At 45.5% G+C, this 18,942-nt stretch overlaps 1 protein-coding gene across 1 annotated transcript; it reads left to right on the top strand.

The window, feature by feature from the left end:
• Positions 1-121: 121 nt before the first annotated feature.
• LOC123764227 (uncharacterized) lies at positions 122-18,339 on the top strand. Its single transcript, XM_069315877.1, has 7 exons — positions 122-1,528; positions 8,656-8,782; positions 8,920-9,116; positions 10,335-10,526; positions 11,950-12,048; positions 14,192-14,356; positions 18,066-18,339. Exons 1-7 carry the CDS (start codon positions 176-178, stop codon positions 18,309-18,311), a joined length of 2,379 nt encoding a protein of 792 aa, XP_069171978.1. The 5' UTR covers positions 122-175; the 3' UTR covers positions 18,312-18,339.
• The last annotated feature ends 603 nt before the right edge of the window (positions 18,340-18,942 follow it).

Here is an 18,942-nt window from a genome sequence, read left to right as displayed (position 1 = left end):
CATGTTAAAATTGATGAATGCGTGTTTGGGGTCGACCATTGGATGGAATGACTGGCTGTTTGGCAGCCGTGCGGAGCGGTTCTGTTTACATTCGCTCCTCAGTCTTGCCTGGACGTTTGGCGTGCACACAGCTGGTGGCGTTTTTTGTGGGCCTCTGGCCTGGTGGGCCGGCGGGATGGCGTTGCCCATGCCGCCTATAAGGCGTGTGGATACGGTTGAGCTGGCCTTCTCTGGTCAGGTGAACTACTCGTTGTTGGAGGTTGCTCTCCTGGATGTGCTGGGTGTCAACCCTGCAGATGTGTGTGGTGTGCAGCTGGCTGGGGAACATCGGGCCTTGGTTAAGCTGACTGACGCTGTGGTGTACCGGGATATGGTCGACAAGTATGATGGGCGTACTGTACCCTTGCCTGGCGCGGCGGGTACGGTTACTGTAACGGACTTGTGTGTTCCAGTGACTTTTGTGGTGGTGCGGGTGCTGCCGTTTGAGTTCCCAGAGAGCCTGCTCCGCCGGTTCTTAGGAGGATATGGGAGTGTTCTCGCCTGTCGGGCAAATGTGCTGAAGTCTGGCCGTCTTCGTGGCGTCCTGATGGGTATCCGCACGGTTACCATGAAGCTGAGGAAGGCGATCCCGTCGTCGATGGTGCTGCTGGGGTTCAAGGTGCAGTGCTTTTATGCGGGACAAGAGCGCACATGTTTTCGGTGCGGTATGGCTGGACACCTGGCTGCTGGTTGCCGTAATGGCACCGTCCGGTTGGTCAATGTCTTCCGAGAGGAGGATTTTCCACCTCTACATGGCCTTGTGGACCTGGGGGATGCTCCTGCCGGGTTGAACCCTCCTCCTGCACCTACCGGTGATGGCGTTGTGGGTGCGGTGTGCCCCACTGGTGCTGACGTGTCGGGTCCGATGTCTGTGGACCCCCCTGGTGTGGGTGGTAGTGCGGTGGTCACGCATGTGGAGGTGCATCCGCCTCCAGTTGCCATAGCCGTCGATGTTGGCGCTTCGGTGGGGCGTGGCCCTGTTTTGTCACCGGTGGAGGATGTCGCGCCAGATTCTGGTGCACGTGGTGTGGAACCCTTGGAAGCAGATGAGTTCTTGGAAGGGGGTCGCCCCTCTCGTCGTCCTTCCACCACTGCTGTCCAGGGTCAACCTGGCTCTCTGACGAAGCGCCGGAAGACGAACAGGAGTGGTCGCTCCGGGGACCGAGGGCCTTCGGTGCGGAGGTTAGAGCCTGATGCGAGTGTCGGTGATGGTGAGGGTGTGACGGTGTCTGTAGTAGACCCGTCGGTGCCGGGTGGTGGAGGGTGTGTTGTGGACCCTCCTGGTGATCTCGTATGTGGGTCCCCTGGGGTACGGGGCCCGGAGTGGGCGGTAGTGGATCCGGGGGACTGTGGCAGTGCTGATCGCGGCCTTGTGGTGAAGCTCCGGAAGGACTCTAGCCTCCCCCCCCCTGTGGGGAGTGCGTCTCCGTCGCCTGGGAACCCGGTGGCGGCTGCTACTGCTTCCGTACGCGGGGTGTCGGCCGGACCGGTATGACGGTTTTGTGGTTAGATAGGGTTTATCTCTTTTCCCGATGGATCCTACATTAACGTGTGCTTCGCTGAATGTGAATGGGTTGCGTTCTATGGCTATGCAATTGGGCCTGGTGTCGATGCTGCGTGAGTGGAGGGTGGATGTGGCTTTTGTGCAGGAGCACAATGTGCAGGACGTGGGGTTGTTACATGTGTTGGCTGAGGGGTTTACGGTGGTGTTAAACCCTTCGCGTGGCTTGCGTGGAGGTACGTTGATCCTGCTTTCTAAGCGGGCCCCGATTTCCGTGCTTCACACGGAGATGGACGAAGGTGGTCGGGTGCTGTTAGTTCGGGTCTCCTTTTTGGGGTCTGAGGTCTCTCTCTTGAATGTGTACGCGCCATCTGGGGCGGCGCAGAGGCAGAACCGGGAGGTTTTCTTTTCCCGTGATGTGCTGCATTTTTTGCGGCACGATACGAGGGGGATGATTTTGGGGGGGGATTTTAATTGTATTACATCGCCGCGGGATAGCAATAGTCTTCGTCCAGCGAATATCTCGCCGGCTTTGACTGCTACCTTGAAGAGTTGCGGGTTTCGGGATGCGGCAGTGTTGCAAGGGGGTCCTTTGGAGTATACTTTTCTCTCGCGTGGGGCTTGCTCTCGCCTCGATCGTTTTTACGTGCCTACTGGGGGTGGTTCGGTTTTTTCGTTGCAGACGGTTCCCGTGGGGTTCTCGGACCATTGCATGGTGGTGTTGCAGGTGGGGATTCGCAGCCAGGTGCGGGTTGGCCGTGGCTGGTGGAAACTGAATTGTGGGTTGCTGAAATGCCCTGTTGTGTGTGCCCAGTTCCGGGCCCGGTGGGCTGTTTTGGCCGCTCGGAAGGGGACTTTTCCCTCGGTCCTGGAGTGGTGGGAGTGGGCTAAGGTGGAATGTCGGTCGTTTTTTCGGGTGGTGGCGAAGCGGGAGGCGTCGGGAAGGTTTGGTCTGTTGAGGGTCTTGCAGGCACGGTTATTTCGCCTGTATGGGTTGCTGAATCAGGGCTTAGATAGGTTTCGGGAGATCTCGGTGTGTAAGGATCTCATTTGTGGGCTGAGGGAGGAGATGGCTGAGGGGGTACGTGTGCGGGCTGGGGTGGAGGAACGGTTGTGTGGTGAGAAGCTCTCGCAGTTTTTACTGCGGAGGGAACGGGTGGGGCGTGCCTCTGTTTTGTTGGCAGGTCTTCATCGGCCGGACGGTTCGGTTGTGTCGGACACGGGGGCGATTTTGCATCATGTGCGTGGTGAATTAGAGTCTTTGTATGGGGTGGTTGGGGGGGATGAGGGGTTGATGGAGTCCTTCCTCCAACACTGTGCACCGGGGTTGTCGGGTTTGGATTGTGTGGGTCTTGTGCGGGAGGTAAGCCCTTCGGAGCTCTGGGGGGTTGTGCGGTCCTTTCGTCGTGGTAAGGTTCCAGGGTCGGATGGGTTTCCGATGGAGTTCTATGTTGAGTTTTGGGATGTACTTGGTGCCGATTTTTTGGAGGTGGTTCGGTTTTGTCTTCGGAGTTTGTCTCTGTCTGTTTCGCAAAATGATGGTCTTGTGCGGCTTCTTCCGAAGCCGGGGGATTTACGTTTTTTTGCAAATTGGCGGCCTATTACATTGCTAAATGTGGATTACAAGATTATTTCTAAGTTGTTGGCTGGACGTTTGCGCTCGGTTGTGGGGTCGGTGATCTCTTGGGGTCAGTTTTGTGGCGTTCCGGGTAGGTCGTTGGTGCAATGTAATTCCCTTTTTCGGGATTTGCTCCTCTATGTGGAGGAGTCTAGTGTTCCCGCGGCCATGATAAGCCTGGATTGGTCCAAGGCTTTTGATCGCGTGCCGATTGGGTTTGTTTTGCGGGTCCTGGAGAGGTTTGGTTTCCCGCCCCAGTTTGTGGGCTGGATACGGATGTTGTATGCTGGTTGTAGTAGTAGGGTGTGTGTCAATGGGTTCCTTAGTGCTCCCTTCGCTCTTCGGCGTTCGGTTCGACAGGGGTGTCCTCTGTCGATGCTTCTATATATTCTGTTTCAGGAGCCCTTTGTTCGCGCAGTGCGTGCTTGTCGTTCAGTTGTCTCGCCGTGTTTGCCGAATGGCTTGTCCCTCAAGATTTGTGGTTATGCGGACGACACAGTCTTGTTTGTTGCCTCTGAGGGTTCTGTGCCTGCTGTTCAGGATTTGGTTTTTCAATTTGAATCGGCTACAGGGGCTTTGGTCAATCGTGGAAAGTCTTGTCTTCTGGGGTTGGGGGGTTGGGCCTCTCGTTTGGTGTGGTCTGGTTCGTGGTTTCCGGTGGTTCAGTCCATTCGGGTTCTGGGGATTACGTGGTTTAGGTCGTATGTGCAGTCTTTGGAGTTTAATTGGGAGGCAGTTTCGCGGGGGGTGGGCGTAGCTGTGGGGATGTTGTCGCAACGGGCCCTGACTATTTACCAGCGGGCGATTGTCGTGTCTTGTAAGGTTTTGTCGCGGGTCTGGTTTGTTGCGCAGTGTTTTCCGTTGGATCGGCGGAAGGCTCGCGCTCTGGAGGGTTTGGTGTATCGTTATGTGTGGTGTGGCCGGTATCATCCGGTTCGTCGATCTACGTTATGTCTTAAGGTGTCAGAAGGTGGAATTGGTATTCCTGATGTCTATGTGAAGGCGTTGGCTTTGTTTTGGGGGTCGGTGCGGAGGAGTTTGGTGTTAGGGGGTGGGTTAAACTCCTTGGGGTTGTTTTACTGCTCTATGAGGTTTAGTTTTTTGCTTGATCTGGATCGTTGCCAGGAGGTGGCCATGTATACGCCTCCAGTGTATTCGTGGGCGGTTTTGATCCTTCGGGCGCTTTGTCGCTTTCATGGGTTTGTCTCTTTTGGTTGTCGGGAGGTGTATGGGGCGCTTGCCTCTCGGGTGCCTCCCAGGGTTGAAAGTTTGTACCCTTGTTTCGACTGGGGGAATGTGTGGGAGGCGTTGAGTGGGCCGTGTATTGCGCCACGGACGCGTGAGTTGGTTTTTCGATATTTGCACGAGTCTTTGGCTACGAATGCAAGGCTCTTTATGTTGGGTTTGGTCGCCTCTGATGGTTGTGTTCATTGTGGGAGACGTGAGACTCGGTTGCACGTCTTTTATTTTTGTGCGCGGGTTCAGGGTTTGGTTGGGTGGTTGCGGGATGTCATTGCAGCCTTTTGTGGTCCAGGGGTGCAGGTCGACCTATTGAGGTTTTTGTTTTTTTCGTTTCCTCGGGGCTCCAGGCGGGTGCGTAACACGCTCGGGGTGTTGTTAGCGGACTATATTTTTTGTTTATGGGTTGGTAGGATGGAGGGGTATGGGGTGGGGAGGATTTTGGGCTTTTTGAAAGGCCGTCTGTCTTATACTATGTGGTGGTTGCGTCGCTCCTTTCCTAGGGTTTTTGATGCTTGGTTCACGGTCGAGTATGTCCGGGGTGCTGCGTTGGTGTAGGTGGTGGGTTCCTGTGGGTGTGGTTGTGTGTGTGTGTGTGCGTGTTCCTTTGGTTCGGTTCCCTCTGGTGGGTGGGGGTTTGGGGGGTCTGTGTTTGTTTGTCTTTGGGGTTTGTGTGCACTGGGGTTTGCTTGGTTACCTTGTGTGGCAGGATTTTGTTTGTGTGTGGGTGGGTATGGGTGTGTTGTGGTGTTGTGTGGCATGTCTGTCTCTCTCCTGATGTGTCCGGTGCGTGGGTGTTTTTTTTTTCTGCTTGGTGGCTGGCCGTCCTCTGTCTGTGGGGGTCGGGGTTGTGTGCTGGGTGGCTGTGTTTGTTTCGTGTGTGTTCCATTGTTGTGTGTTTTTGTATGCTTGTGTTTGTCATTTTGTCTTGTTGCCATGTGTTATGTGCTTTTCATTATGGTTCCTGTTGGCACACCCCGTATGGGTGGCATGTGTTGTTTGTTTGTGTGTCTATGTTTTTTTTTACACTTTTTTCTGTTATCTGTGTCATTTTACTGTGTTATATGTTCCAATGTCGGTTTGTACTATACCGATTCCTTTCTTTTTTACTATGTTATTTTACTATGTAATGCTAATGTGTTCTGTTTCCTTTATTTTATGTACTGTGCTGTGTTTTGCTTTGTTGTATTCCATTGTTATTTTCCTGCATTTCCTTACTGTGTTGTATTTACAGTGTTATATTGACATGTTTGTTATTGTGTTTATTGACATGTTTGTTATGGTGTGTTGTCTGCTGTTGTGTGGTGTGGCGCATGGTGCGTGTGTTTTGCGTTTGTGTTATTTTTGTATGTGTTTCTTGTATGTGTATTCTTGTTTATAATTTACCCTTGGTTTATTGTGCTCCTTGTGCGCTTTTGTAATTACTGACGCTTTTGGCACGCCCCGTCTGGGTAGTGCTGCTTTTGTTTTTGTGTGTGTGTGTTCTTATGTGTTTTATGTTATTCTTTGTTTACACTTTTGTGTTGGTCTGTGTTACTTGTTATCTGTGTTGTTGTTATTCTATGTTCTTCGTTATTCTGTGCTTTCCTGTTTATATGGTTACTATACGCTGTACTTGCTCTGTTTTAAAAATAAAAAAAAAAAAAAAAAAAAAATTGGATGGAATGGACTTGGTCTGAGGGCGGGTTACACAATGAATTATTAATTTATTTTAATTTTTTGTATTGCATTGCTCCCACGATTACACCGCTCAAATGACCCTCCTATTATGACAGACTCACTCACTCACTCACTCACTCTTATTCACTTACTCACTTTTATAAGGTATAGATGTAAAGCGTTACTGTTGTCCCCGTTATTGCTACCTCTGTTACTACTACCACTGTTACAACAGTAACTAATACTGTCAACACTTGGCGATGGCACAGTTGCGTCTCTCTGAAACTTGCAGTATGACTATCGTTACTCCTAAATGTATTTTTGTTGTTATTATAAAGTATGTCGGAGGGGAGGTTGTTGATGGTGGCCCCACAACATGGTGGGTGGACTCGGACAGCGCCCACACCACAACACCTCCACTAATACAACACAAATCACAATAGCGTGATGCATCAAATGAACAAACTCTTAGTTTGTTGATGAGGGGGTTCAAACGCTCATCACGGCACTTGTGGATTTGTTCACCTACACTAATAGCCGCTCTCAACACCCCTTTCATGCCTGTACTCCCTGGTACGCTGCACTCTCATACCCATCATAGTCTGAATAAACATCACAATTGTTACACGTGTCGGCTATATTACAAGGATCATGTATGACACGTATTAGAAGGGAAGGGGAAAGCGCCAAGCCACTACGACTGTACGGAAGGAATGGTGGCAATAGGACTTTAGGAAGACGAGGTGAGGCAAGGAGAACCAGTTGGGAGTTGTTTGGAAGATGTGAAATTGCAAGTGGCGAGCGCCAGGGGTTGTCGCGGGCCGACTCGTCCGGGCATATCCTTGCTCTAGTATCCCTGCCAAGTACTGACTAGTTGTGGCTCTCGGCACTCCTGCAAGGAGGAAGGGGGGGATGACAGAGGTGCTGGAGCAAACCACTCGGTCATATTCTACCTAACACCCCCCCCCCCCCCCCCCGGTAGAGTGTGTGGCCGGAGCTGTCTCCGTAATCTTCCATGAGGAAAGTTAACAGGAAAGCCGGGATAAATATTGGTAGGTGGGCGACGTGGAGCAGTGTAGCTCTAATCATTACAATGGTGGGATATACTGCTTTACCTCCTTTACAGTGAATTGATATATTCAGTTATTGTTATTAACTAATTATTAACTTAATTATTAACTATTGTAACTTTATATTGGTGTCAGACGAAGTGATTTTCAAGTTGTCAAACTTTAATATTACGATGTATCTTGAGATCTGAGGCATAATGGTTGTGTGGTGATTTTGTGTGCGTGTGTGTACTCGCCTATTTATGCTTGCGGGGTCGAGCTTTGGCTCTTTGGTCCCGCCTCTCCACTGTCAATCAACAGGTGTACAGATTCCTGAGCCTACTGGGCTCTATCATATCTACATTTGAAACTGTGTATGGAGTCAGCCTCCACCACATCACTGCCTAATGCATTCCACTTGTTAACTACTCTGACACTGAAAACTTCTTTATAGCGTCCCTGTGGCTCATTTAGATATTCAGCCTCCACCTGTGTCCCCTTGTTCAAGTACCCCTCGTGTTAAACAATGCCTTTATCTACCCTGTCGATTCCTCTTAGAATTTTGTAGGTAGTGATCATGTCTACCAGAGCTCACCTTTTTCCAGCGACGTTAGGTTAATTTCATGCAGCCTTTCCTCGTAACTCGTGCATCTTAGTTCTGGGACTAGCCTAGTGGCATACCTTTGAACTTTTTCCAGCTTAGTCCTGTGCTTGACAAGATACGGGCTCCATACTGGGGCCGCATACTCCAGGATTGGTCTTACATATGTGGTGTACAAGGTTCTAAATGGTTCCTTACACAGGTTCCTGAAAGCAGTTCTGATGTTAGCCAGCCTCACATACGCCGCCGATGTTAGTTCTTTTATGTGGGCTTCAGGAGACAGGTTTGGTGTGATATCAACTCCTAGATCTTTCTCTCTATCCGTTTCATGGAGGACTTCATCTCCCATTCAGTATCCTGTGTCTGACCTGTTTCCACCACCTAGTTTCATTACCTTATATTTACTCGGGTTGAACTTTAGTAGCCATTTATTGGACCATTCATTCAGTCTGTCTAGATCATTGTAGCCTCATACTATCTTCCTCTGACTTAATCCTCCTCATAATTTTTGCACCATCAGCAAACAGAGAGGAACGAGTCTCTCCTCTCTGGGAGATCATTTACATATATCAGAAACAGTATAGGTCCAAAGACTGACCTGTGTGTGTGTGTGTGTGTGTGTGTGTTTTTAGGTGTAGCTGGTGTACGAGCGTTGTCATAATGCCTGGGTTTCATTACTTTGTAATATAGAAATTTTTACCTGAATTTTCCCGAGGGATGCTATCTTGAAGCCTCGACAAGGACAGGAAGCGGGCGGCTTGTCAAATGTCCCTCACTACATTGTTCCTGATTTTGTTTCCCCATCTGGATTTTGAACTGAAGTAAGGTCTTCGCAGTTACGACTTCGGCTGGTGGGTGGTTCCATGGGTTTATATAATTAATAGCGTGCATATTGTTCAGTATTTTAAAGGGTTGGATATAGAGTTGTTACCGGTGGTGGTGTTGGCAGGGCGTGTACCAGAGCAACGTGGTGCTGACGCTGGTGCTGGCCGTGTCTGCAGCCGTCCTCGTCTCCCACTACATTCTCACCAACTACCACTCTCTCTTGCCCTGGACCAACTACGCCTGCAACCTGCGTACGTAACCATCTCATCACTTGCCACTCGTAACCTGCTTATTCAACTGTTTGATATATTATCCTATGATTTATGATAATCATACAAGTGGTAAAGGCGGAGTGGTAACATTGCTGGTGGTGTCGTCTCCGTGACAGAATGCTTGGGCGTCTACCTCTCCGGCCCAGCCAATATTACAGACCCGGTGCTGCTAAGCATGGTGAGAGACACTTACCTCACGCCACCACCCGCCCACCCTGACAGGACGCCCATTGACATCTATGAGCCCGTGTGGAACAGGCTGGTAGACTGGTGCGTGGTGCAGGAGCAACTGAAGAAGATTTGGGAGGGCCAGGTAAGGACCGCTCTACTTACCATCTGGGTTGGCCACCTCAGTGGCTCCTCGGAATATTAATTGGATGGAGACGATCTGAGAAAGTTAAAGTAATATAGTTACACTGGACTGGGTCTTCAGCATTTTTTGTCACTCACAGTAGTTAAGACTGTCTTGAGTATAACTAGAGGAGCAGGAGGATTGCTGGTCGGTAAAGAGGTGGAGAAAGAGGGAGGGAGGGAGGGGGGGACTTGGAAAATGTTAAATGGTAGAAGGGAAATTAAAAGTAGGTGGAGAGAATACTTTCATTACTTCCACTCATTAGCATTTTAAAGGTGTTACTGTGAACGTGATTAGGTTGGTTAATGTAAGAAGAGTGTAAGGTAATCAGTGCCCCCACTACCAGCAGAAAGAGTAGTTTTTAAGACAAGGAGCTGGAGGGAAGTTTGACCTTCCTGATGATAAACTTGGGTTGCCCTTCGACTGTACCCTGGTGCCATATCAGAGAGTGCCTTGGTGTTATCTTTTCCTCCAGTCGAAAAGAGGCCTTGGCTACGGCCCAAGTTTTTATTGTCTAGGGTAAAGTGGACGAGAAGCTCTTACAGTAACTAACTCCAGTACAGAACTTCCAGGGTCATCTTGCCCCAAAAAATTGAGAGCTTGTTCACATTTATCAACAAAGATTAGTTACCGAGATAGGGAGTATTAACATACATTATTGTGCACGCCGTATGTACTCGGGTACCTGTGTTCAGGACGCCATGTTGCCCACACCTGCTCTAGTGTCACTAGTGACACTTTTGTCAAATAGCCAGTGTTAGTTAAGTGAACGAACCTTTCAGTCGAGAAAAGGAAGAGTTCCTCAGGAACTAGAAGCAATTCGCTTAATCCTGCATTTCTATTTGTAAAACTATTAACTTTTAATTAACAATTAACGTAACTTTAATCCCCATTTGCTTTAATCTAGTCGATAGTATAAATACAGTATACGTAATGTGTGTTTCTGTACTCCTAATGTAAAGTTCAATGTACTGCTTCCTCTAAACTTTACACACTCTGGCCTCTGCCCATATACTGTGTGTGTTACTGTAACCCAGGCAGGTTCCCGGGGTGTTGGTGGAGGTCACTGAGACCCATTAACTTACAGGCTCCCGGGGTGTTGGTGGAGGTCACTGAGACCCATTAACTTACAGGCTCCCGGGGTGTTGGTGGAGGTCACTGAGACCCATTAACTTACAGGCTCCCGGGGTGTTCGTGGAGGTGGGTGCTGTGGACGGAGAGTTCATGAGCCAGACGCTGATGCTGGAGAAGAACCTGAGCTGGACGGGTCTACTGATAGAGCCGGACCCTCGCTCCTTCCGCATCCTGCAGGAGCGCCGCCGCAACGCCTGGACCGCCCCCGTCTGCATCCACTACGGTTATCCTGCAAATGTAAGCCCCAAGTACTTTAATCATATATTTTCACATATACTTGGAGTATGCTCCCAGTATACATTTTTATTTTATTTTATAGATATAATAATTAATGTCTGTGTACGAGGTTGGAACTTGGGGCTAATGTCTCCCAACTTTCCCAGATGGAAAGGTATGAGATACTCTCATGGCGGGTGTCGTAGGTTCATCTGAGAGAGAGGGGGGGGGGGGAGGGAGGGATGGAATGTTGGAAGAGAAGGAAGAAAAGCCGTGGAATAAAGGGGAGGATATGTAGTATGAGGGGAAGAATGACATCATGAATACATATCAAAGGCAAAGTATGATAAAATTTGTTTTAAATTTTGCACAGTGAAAATATTTTTTTTGTATTATAATAAAAACAAAGTAAATATATATATATATATATATATATATATATATATATATATATATATATATATATATATATATATATATATATATATATATATATATATATATATATATATATAAATTTCAGTCTAGTTCCTTGACAGTGTCAACATCACATCCTCCTGTTTTGGTAGTACTTATTGTAATGATGAGGACCATAGTTCATATATTGACTTACACTGCCATTCGAAAGTCGAAATCTGTACTATTGAATTTGGACAAACCAGAAAAAGGTTTTGTATTTGTTGCAAAGACAACCTAGACTAACCTAACCTTCCAAGGCCTAATACACGCTATCAGAGGCCTAATATAGTACATGTTTGTACTATACTAGGCCTAGGAATGTTAGTTTTTAGCTTCATTTTTTGGACTCTGTAAAGTGAATAGTACCAAATTCCATTATCTAATTGTTTAATACGTCAATGTCTGTACTATGGTGCACGTGGTTACAAAAACTATCTCAACAGGAGGGTGGGTTGGTGTCCAGGAACATTAGTTTCATTTGTGGTAACATCAGTCGACTTTATTGGCCACTTACTCGGCAGCAATACTGTTACAAATTAGGTGAAGCATCATGACACCCACCCCAAGTATCTGGCCTCCAACCTCAGATAGCCATTCTAATTTATATATAGATATACCGTATATGTGTTCGTACTCCCATTCAGATCATTTTTTTAGTTTTATTAAAATATATACATTTGTGTGTATATATATAAAATGCTATTATGCCAGGACATTGTATATGAATAATAACGATGATTTAATATATCCTGCTAAATATGTCATTGGCGTGACACTGTGCGTATCACTCAGGATTAACAATACCTAGAAACTGGATGGGCAAGTGCATGGACACAGTCTCGCCCTTGGCTGGTCACATCTACAGGTTTTGCTGACCACAACTAGTCATCAACCACCATAATGTATTATATTCAAAGCCAATTAATCTTCTAAATATGTCATTAGTGCCTTGTTCATGGAATGAATTACTACTTGTATTGCACAGAAAATGTTTTGGCTGCGGGACCTGGAGGAGGGACTACCGGAGCACTTCCTACAGCTGCTGATGGCTCGCAGCAAACTGAGTGACGAAACACTCACTGGGGTCAGTATTATGTGTTTTTATCCGACGACACTATATATTTCCACACTGGCTCACTTCTCAGTATATTAACACACGTGCACACACCGGTTACGTACACGTACACGTACACGTACGTACACACACACACACACACACACACACACACACACACACACACACACACACACACACACACACACAGGGGCTACGCACATTCTGACTTCACACTTTTCCGTAGGATATTGCAGTACTTTTACTGATTTGAATCTTATTTGTGGAACCATTGAACAAACTAAGAACAAATATGTAATGATTAATTTTCAGTGTTATGTTCATAGTTTTGCAGAGGAATACATTGGGGCCATTTTCCTATACTGTACTTGTATAAGAACAAACAAGTACTGGTGGAGCCCTTGTGCTGGTGGCCCCTGGAGCATGGCCTACTTGGCATATTGGGAAATCCGGCCCTGTCCATAGATAGAATGATAGCCGATAAAATTAAGGATAATAGAATAACAGGTCAAATTAGGAGGTGAATTTACAACGTTGTATAAAAACAAATCAGAGGTATTATAAGTCAAAGAAAATCCAGCCTAAGGAAGATAGGAATTCATTTGCATAAAGTATTGTCCTTTCACCATTACTCGCCTCTTCCTCGTATCAGAGATAGACAGTACCACTATCTACTCTTGCGTATCGTAATCACTAAATCACTTCAATCACTAAAATTAATGAAAATTGCCTCAGTGGATGACACGGATAATTATGATCAAATATCACTTTTTTTAATTGGGTTAACTTTTTTTTATATTTTTTTAATTGAAATTGACAAATTTCAGTCATACACTGATGGTTCCCTTCACCAGTGGGGCACTGGTGCGGCTGGCAGCGCAGTTGTCCTGTCATGGGGTGATGGCATATATTGAGTGGGCAATCCTTCACACCGAACTGTTTGCTATATTTCTTGCACTCAAATGGTAAAAGTCCCCAAACTTAGCACATTAATTTCAAGTTATTTTTTTATTTTTATTTACAATTATAACATGTCTGAATCTTGATACAAATACAGTAAGATATACTGTATCTTACTGTATGATGGTATGATGGTAATGATGGTAGCAGTCCATTCCATGAGAATTCCATCTCGTGTTAACCTCCAAATGCATGATAGAGGTGAACAAATCCACAAAGGCCAATCCCGATGCACCCGGGGAAATAGTGTGAAAACCCGATTGGGCTTTGGAGAAGTTTCGGGATCCTCCTCGTGAGGGCAGTAGCACTCCAGGTTGCAACTCTTTTACCATGTCGTGGTACAGTTGACTAAGGCGCAGTTGAGAACATCCCGTGCGTAGGTTCGAACCCTCAACACGGCCCTTGAGGATTTGTTCATTTGATATATCACTCTATTGTGATTTGTGTGTATGATAGAGGTGATGAGTTAGCTAAAGCTTCTACCTTCAAAGGAGGCGATAACTATAACCTTGGATTACCTATAAGCAACCTGACAGCAATAGTACACAAGGAACTTAAACAAAACCTTGTAGGTCTGAGGCAAAGTAAAATCTACGCTAGCAATTCCATCTATCGTCATAGTATCATGCAAGAAGAGCTAAACGTATGCATCATCCAATAAAAGCAGCTGACTTCTAGATGTTCCTACTGCTCGGCGTAGACTATAAGTATCTTAGAAATTTTAATTACCTGTTGACGTGGACTTGACCACATCAACAGGTATTTTGTAAACGGTCAACAAATTATTCACACACCCTCCGTCACTGTGATGGAGTACGACAAGATACCCCCTGTACTTGAATTTAAGAGAACTCTATAACAGATCTTCAAGAAATATGTAGATATTTTATTCAAAACTATCTGCTACCAGAAATTTTAGCCAAATAATCCCGGTTTTTTAACTATAGGTAATAAAGTGGGTGATATTTCCACCGCCGCCCACTGAATGGGAAAGGGGAAGCGGTGTGCATAAGTAAAGAAAATTATGAAACTGGCTCGCCGCATATGTGTCTTATCTTTGAGATTGAAACTTACTTGGTTTCTTAGGGATCTCTTTGTTTTGTAGTAAATAAGATTTTATATGAATCACATGGATTGCTAGATTAAATTACAAGTTGGCAAGCGGTGATGCGTGATGTATGTGTAACTGCAGGATGAAGAGCGAGGGAGTAGTGTGGGTGTGCCGTGCATGCCGCTCTCCACCCTCCTGCTGGCTGCCAACATCACCTCCATTGACCTCCTCACCTCAGCCACTGGTGTCGACAACGACGAAGACAGAATTGCTGATGTTATTCACGACCGTAGATTTGATGTTAAGGTAAATACTTAACTTTTTTGGTTTCCTTCTCCATGAAGGTTCAATTAGCTTTCTATGGCCATCCAATACTTTTAATGGTCTCTTTGGGGCAATTAATAATCATTTTATTATGTATAATAAAGCAATTTCTCTGTACAAGATAAAACTGCAAAAAAATAAACATAACCCAGTTGGACAAACATCCTTCCTGAGCCAAGGGTCGTGTCCACACTTAACCCTTGGGTGCTCCCAGCACATACTTTTCCATATTACTTTGTATTCATTTCAATGTTTAATTTTTTGACTAATCACAGTAGTCTACGTCCTCGACTCTAAACCGACGGACATTGGATCAATCCCTGGGCAAGACAGAAATCGTTGGGCATGTTTTCTTATACCTAATGCATCAGTTTACCTAGAAGTAAAATAGTTATCGGGGAGTTTTGTAACTGTTGTGGATTGTATCCTGGGAAAGGTCAGTAGTTGGCCTGAGGGAGACCTCGAAAAGGCTAAATACGAGCTTCCTGACCGCGACAGTTACGGGATTGATAACATTCTATACCGTACACTAGTGGACTAGCACAGGGTAGGTGCTGCTCAGGTGGTTACCTTGATGCTCAGCATGCTTACACTTGACTTAGTGCAAGTACTGTATAGTTTACAATTTAAAAAATTGAAATTCATTGCATTTTGAGGAAATGTTAATACGACCAAGTGGTGATAATACTACTTAGTATATTAATAGGTTACAATGAGGCAATTGCTGTATACTTTTGTAACATACACGAGCTAAGTTAGTTATAACATGTATACCTAGGTGTCTTAAGCAGAAACCAAATAGGTATTGTCCAGAACTTCAATGCATCACCAAACAATCTTGGTTTCTTAAGTAAAATTAATTTTCAGAGATAATAATTATCTTCATTAGTGAGTGAACACTTGCTGTATCTTTTAAGTCACTAACTTTAAAAAGTAAAAAAAAAAAAAAACACAAAGTACCGGCACAGCAAAATCACCAAATTCAATCTTAGAAAATTTTAAGAGAAAATCACTGAGCCATTAGGAGGGTTCGAGCTCGTACATGCCCTAGACCACTACACCTCGACATGGACAAAAGCATTAGAATTTTTTTTTTTTTTTTATAAATCAGACCAATAAAGTTTTCTTAAGAATGCATCGGTCTTAGAAAATTGAGCGTAAATCTAATTGAATGCAGCGTAAATGAGAATAGGAATACAAAGTAATTGGTACATTTGCCCAGTGTTTATTTTCCTGTACTGTAATATCTTTTGCTACCTCTACCAGTGAGAGTCTTGTTTTGTTGGTGGCCCCATAGCTGCTGAAACTTTTTACAGTTGAGAAAGTGCTTTATTGATTAAATTCATGTACACTTGGTAGTGTCCCAATTTTTCACTTTTTTTCATGTTGATTCCAATCTGGCATTCTGTCTCAGGCAGTTATTGGGGGATGTATTAGAGCTGTGTGCTCGGTAAAAATCAATGTGCTCATATTCACTATCACTGATGCTGGCTGGTGCTAATATGTGCAGTCTCTTTGTGTTCCCACGTTGGCTAATTTGTCTGCAATCTAATTTCTATAGATCCCTACATGATTAGGGACTCTGTTACTTATGACTTTTCTTCCCTGTATCTAAAAGTTCTACAGAGGAGAAGAAAATAGTAATTCAGTTTACATTGTTCGATGGCTTATGGTTTGAAATAAGTGTTAATACTATTAAATTTACTAACATTTGCACGTTCAGTGGCCTGTTTAATAACACTTTAGCCCGAGAAATCTTGCTAGGTGTTGATCACTTTGACATTTTGTTTAGTGGCACAAGTGAGTAGAAAACTGCTGCTGCGTGGGTGGTTTGTCGTCTGGTGGTTCTGTACCCATCATATAACTCTTGTTGACTCTGTAGCAAACATATTGGTGTTGATTACAGAATCAACAATGTACTGTAATATGTTAATGTGTTGGGTGGGTTCTTGGCTTGAGGTTTTGTTGGTCATACATTTCCTTAAGATTTCGGCAGCTTTAGCCGCAGCGGTCCTCCACAGGTCTGGAGAGAATGAGAGGGGGGAGGGAGAGAGAGAGAAAGGGGGGGGGAGAGAAAGGGGGGGAGAGAGAGAAAGGGGGGGAGAGAGAGAAAGGGGGGGGGAGAGAGAGAAAGGGGGGGGAGAGAGAAAGGGGGGGGAGAGAGAGAAAGGGGGGGAGAGAGAGAGAGAAAGGGGGGGAGAGAGAGAGAGAAAGAAAGGGGGGGGAGAGAGAGAAAGGGGGGGAGAGAAAGGGGGGGGAGAGAGAAAGGGGGGGGGGGAGAGAGAGAAAGGGGGGGGAGAGAGAAAGGGGGGGGGGAGATATAGAGAAAGAGGGGGGGAGAAAGAGGGGGGGGGGAGAGAGAAAGAGGGGGGGAGAGAGAAAGAGGGGGGGAGAGAAAGAGAGGGAGGGAGGGAGGGGGCAGAGAGAGAGAGAGAGGGCAGAGAGAGAGAGAGAGGGCAGAGAGAGAGAGAGAGGGCAGAGAGAGAGAGAGAGAGAGAGAGAGAGAGAGAGAGAGAGAGAGAGAGAGAGAGAGAGAGAGAGAGAGAGAGAGGGCAGAGAGAGAGAGAGAGAGAGGGCAGAGAGAGAGAGAGAGAGAGAGAGAGAGAGAGAGAGAGAGAGAGAGAGAGAGAGAGAGAGAGAGAGAGAGAGAGAGAGGGCAGAGAGAGAGAGAGGGCAGAGAGAGAGAGAGGGCAGAGAGAGAGAGAGGGCAGAGAGAGAGAGAGGGCAGAGAGAGAGAGAGGGCAGAGAGAGAGAGAGGGCAGAGAGAGAGAGAGGGCAGAGAGAGAGAGAGGGCAGAGAGAGAGAGAGGGCAGAGAGAGAGAGAGGGCAGAGAGAGAGAGAGAGAGAGAGAGAGAGAGAGAGAGAGAGAGAGAGAGAGAGAGAGAGAGAGAGAGAGAGAGAGAGGGCAGAGAGAGAGAGAGGGCAGAGAGAGAGAGAGGGCAGAGAGAGAGAGAGGGCAGAGAGAGAGAGAGGGCAGAGAGAGAGAGAGAGGGCAGAGAGAGAGAGAGAGGGCAGAGAGAGAGAGAGGGCAGAGAGAGAGAGAGGGCAGAGAGAGAGAGAGAGGGCAGAGAGAGAGAGAGGGCAGAGAGAGAGAGAGGGCAGAGAGAGAGAGAGGGCAGAGAGAGAGAGAGGGCAGAGAGAGAGAGAGGGCAGAGAGAGAGAGAGGGCAGAGAGAGAGAGAGGGCAGAGAGAGAGAGAGAGAGAGAGAGAGAGAGAGAGAGAGAGAGATATTGATTGATTAAGTTTTATGGGGTTTTACATTAGGTCCTCCTATTTGCAGGATATTTTTCTTGGTGGTGTTTAAGATTGTCAAGTAGAGCATTCATCTACTTGTCATTGTTCTAAAACAGATTTCAACTTTTATAAACTGCAACAATTTTTTTAAGATACATCATATATATTTATGAAAATCTTGACTGCTAAGTATCTTATACTTTTAGTTTGTATTATAACTCGTATTAGATATGTTTTTTTGTTATAAGAGTAGAATGAATACTACTGTTCTGTGGCCACCTTGAATGCTATAAATTTGTTGTTTACAAAAAATAAAAAAATATAATGTACATAGAATTTAAAACGTTAAAAAAAAAGTACCAAGATTAAAATTAGTGATATTGTAGCCTGCTATTCAAATTAATTTTTACATTTTCATCCCTACTACACACAAAATAAGCATAATTTTCCATCACAGATGCTGCTTCTTCATTTCCCAACGGGAAGGTTATTCAAAGATCCTTATCCATACATTCCTGGCTACATATTGGACATGGAGCACTCCACCCTTCTTGTCAAGCTCTTTATCCGAAGGTCCAACTGTAAACTTATCAGCAGGAACAAATGCAAAAAAATACACTACTATGATACGTCAGAGGCATGTCTTGAATACTTTTGTTTAAATTTTTTGACTGTATGGGCTGTGGCTCGTCGGCCGATATGATCAACTTGCAGGTGTTCAGTGCCCTTTCACGCCACATGAAAATATTCGTGGGTGGTTCAGTCTTTTCAGTCATCCTTACAAGACGTGGATGGTACCTTTTATCAAGATTATTCTTTGGGCACGAGTTCTTATTGTCCCTATTCATTTGTACTAGGTTTGTTAAATGAAATGGAAATACTGACATGGAAGTATTATTTAATCAAAAGTATTGGTGTACAGTACTTTATAGTATTCCATTTATTCAGCGGTAAAATCTGACTGGCAGCTCACATTTCTTAATGTTTGTTAAATTATTTGAAATTTAGTGCAAAGGGAAAATAATAATGCTTCAGTGGTAGTGGATGCTTATTCATAATGTACTTCGTACTATGAATTATGTTGTATAATAAATGACAAAAATGTTTACAATTATAATCTTTATCATGTTGCTCGCCTATTATTTCTTTAAACTGCAGGCGTCCCTCGCCACGAAAGTAGGAAAGAGGGTAATAGCATGCGTGTCGTGCCTGGAGACCACACACTTCTTGGCTTATGAAACTTGGACACCTATTTTTAAGTTTGGTCATTTGTTATATTTGATTTAATATAAAAAAAAATCCTAAACTAATACTGTACATCGTAGAGCTTTATC

The sequence above is a fragment of the Procambarus clarkii genome, chromosome 82 (genome assembly GCF_040958095.1).
Source record: "Procambarus clarkii isolate CNS0578487 chromosome 82, FALCON_Pclarkii_2.0, whole genome shotgun sequence".
NCBI classification, from domain to species: Eukaryota; Metazoa; Arthropoda; class Malacostraca; order Decapoda; family Cambaridae; genus Procambarus; species Procambarus clarkii.
This window is presented reverse-complemented; position numbering and strand designations above follow the sequence as displayed.

Bases quoted from the DNA above. Each gene is read 5' to 3' on its own strand.
- LOC123764227 (XM_069315877.1), top strand. From the start codon at position 176: ATGGCGTTGCCCATGCCGCCTATAAGGCGTGTGGATACGGTTGAGCTG. The intron at 9,117-10,334 runs GTAAGGACCGCT...ATTAACTTACAG, and splicing joins AGAAGATTTGGGAGGGCCAG to GCTCCCGGGGTGTTCGTGGA. The intron at 14,357-18,065 runs GTAAATACTTAA...TTTCCATCACAG, and splicing joins ACCGTAGATTTGATGTTAAG to ATGCTGCTTCTTCATTTCCC.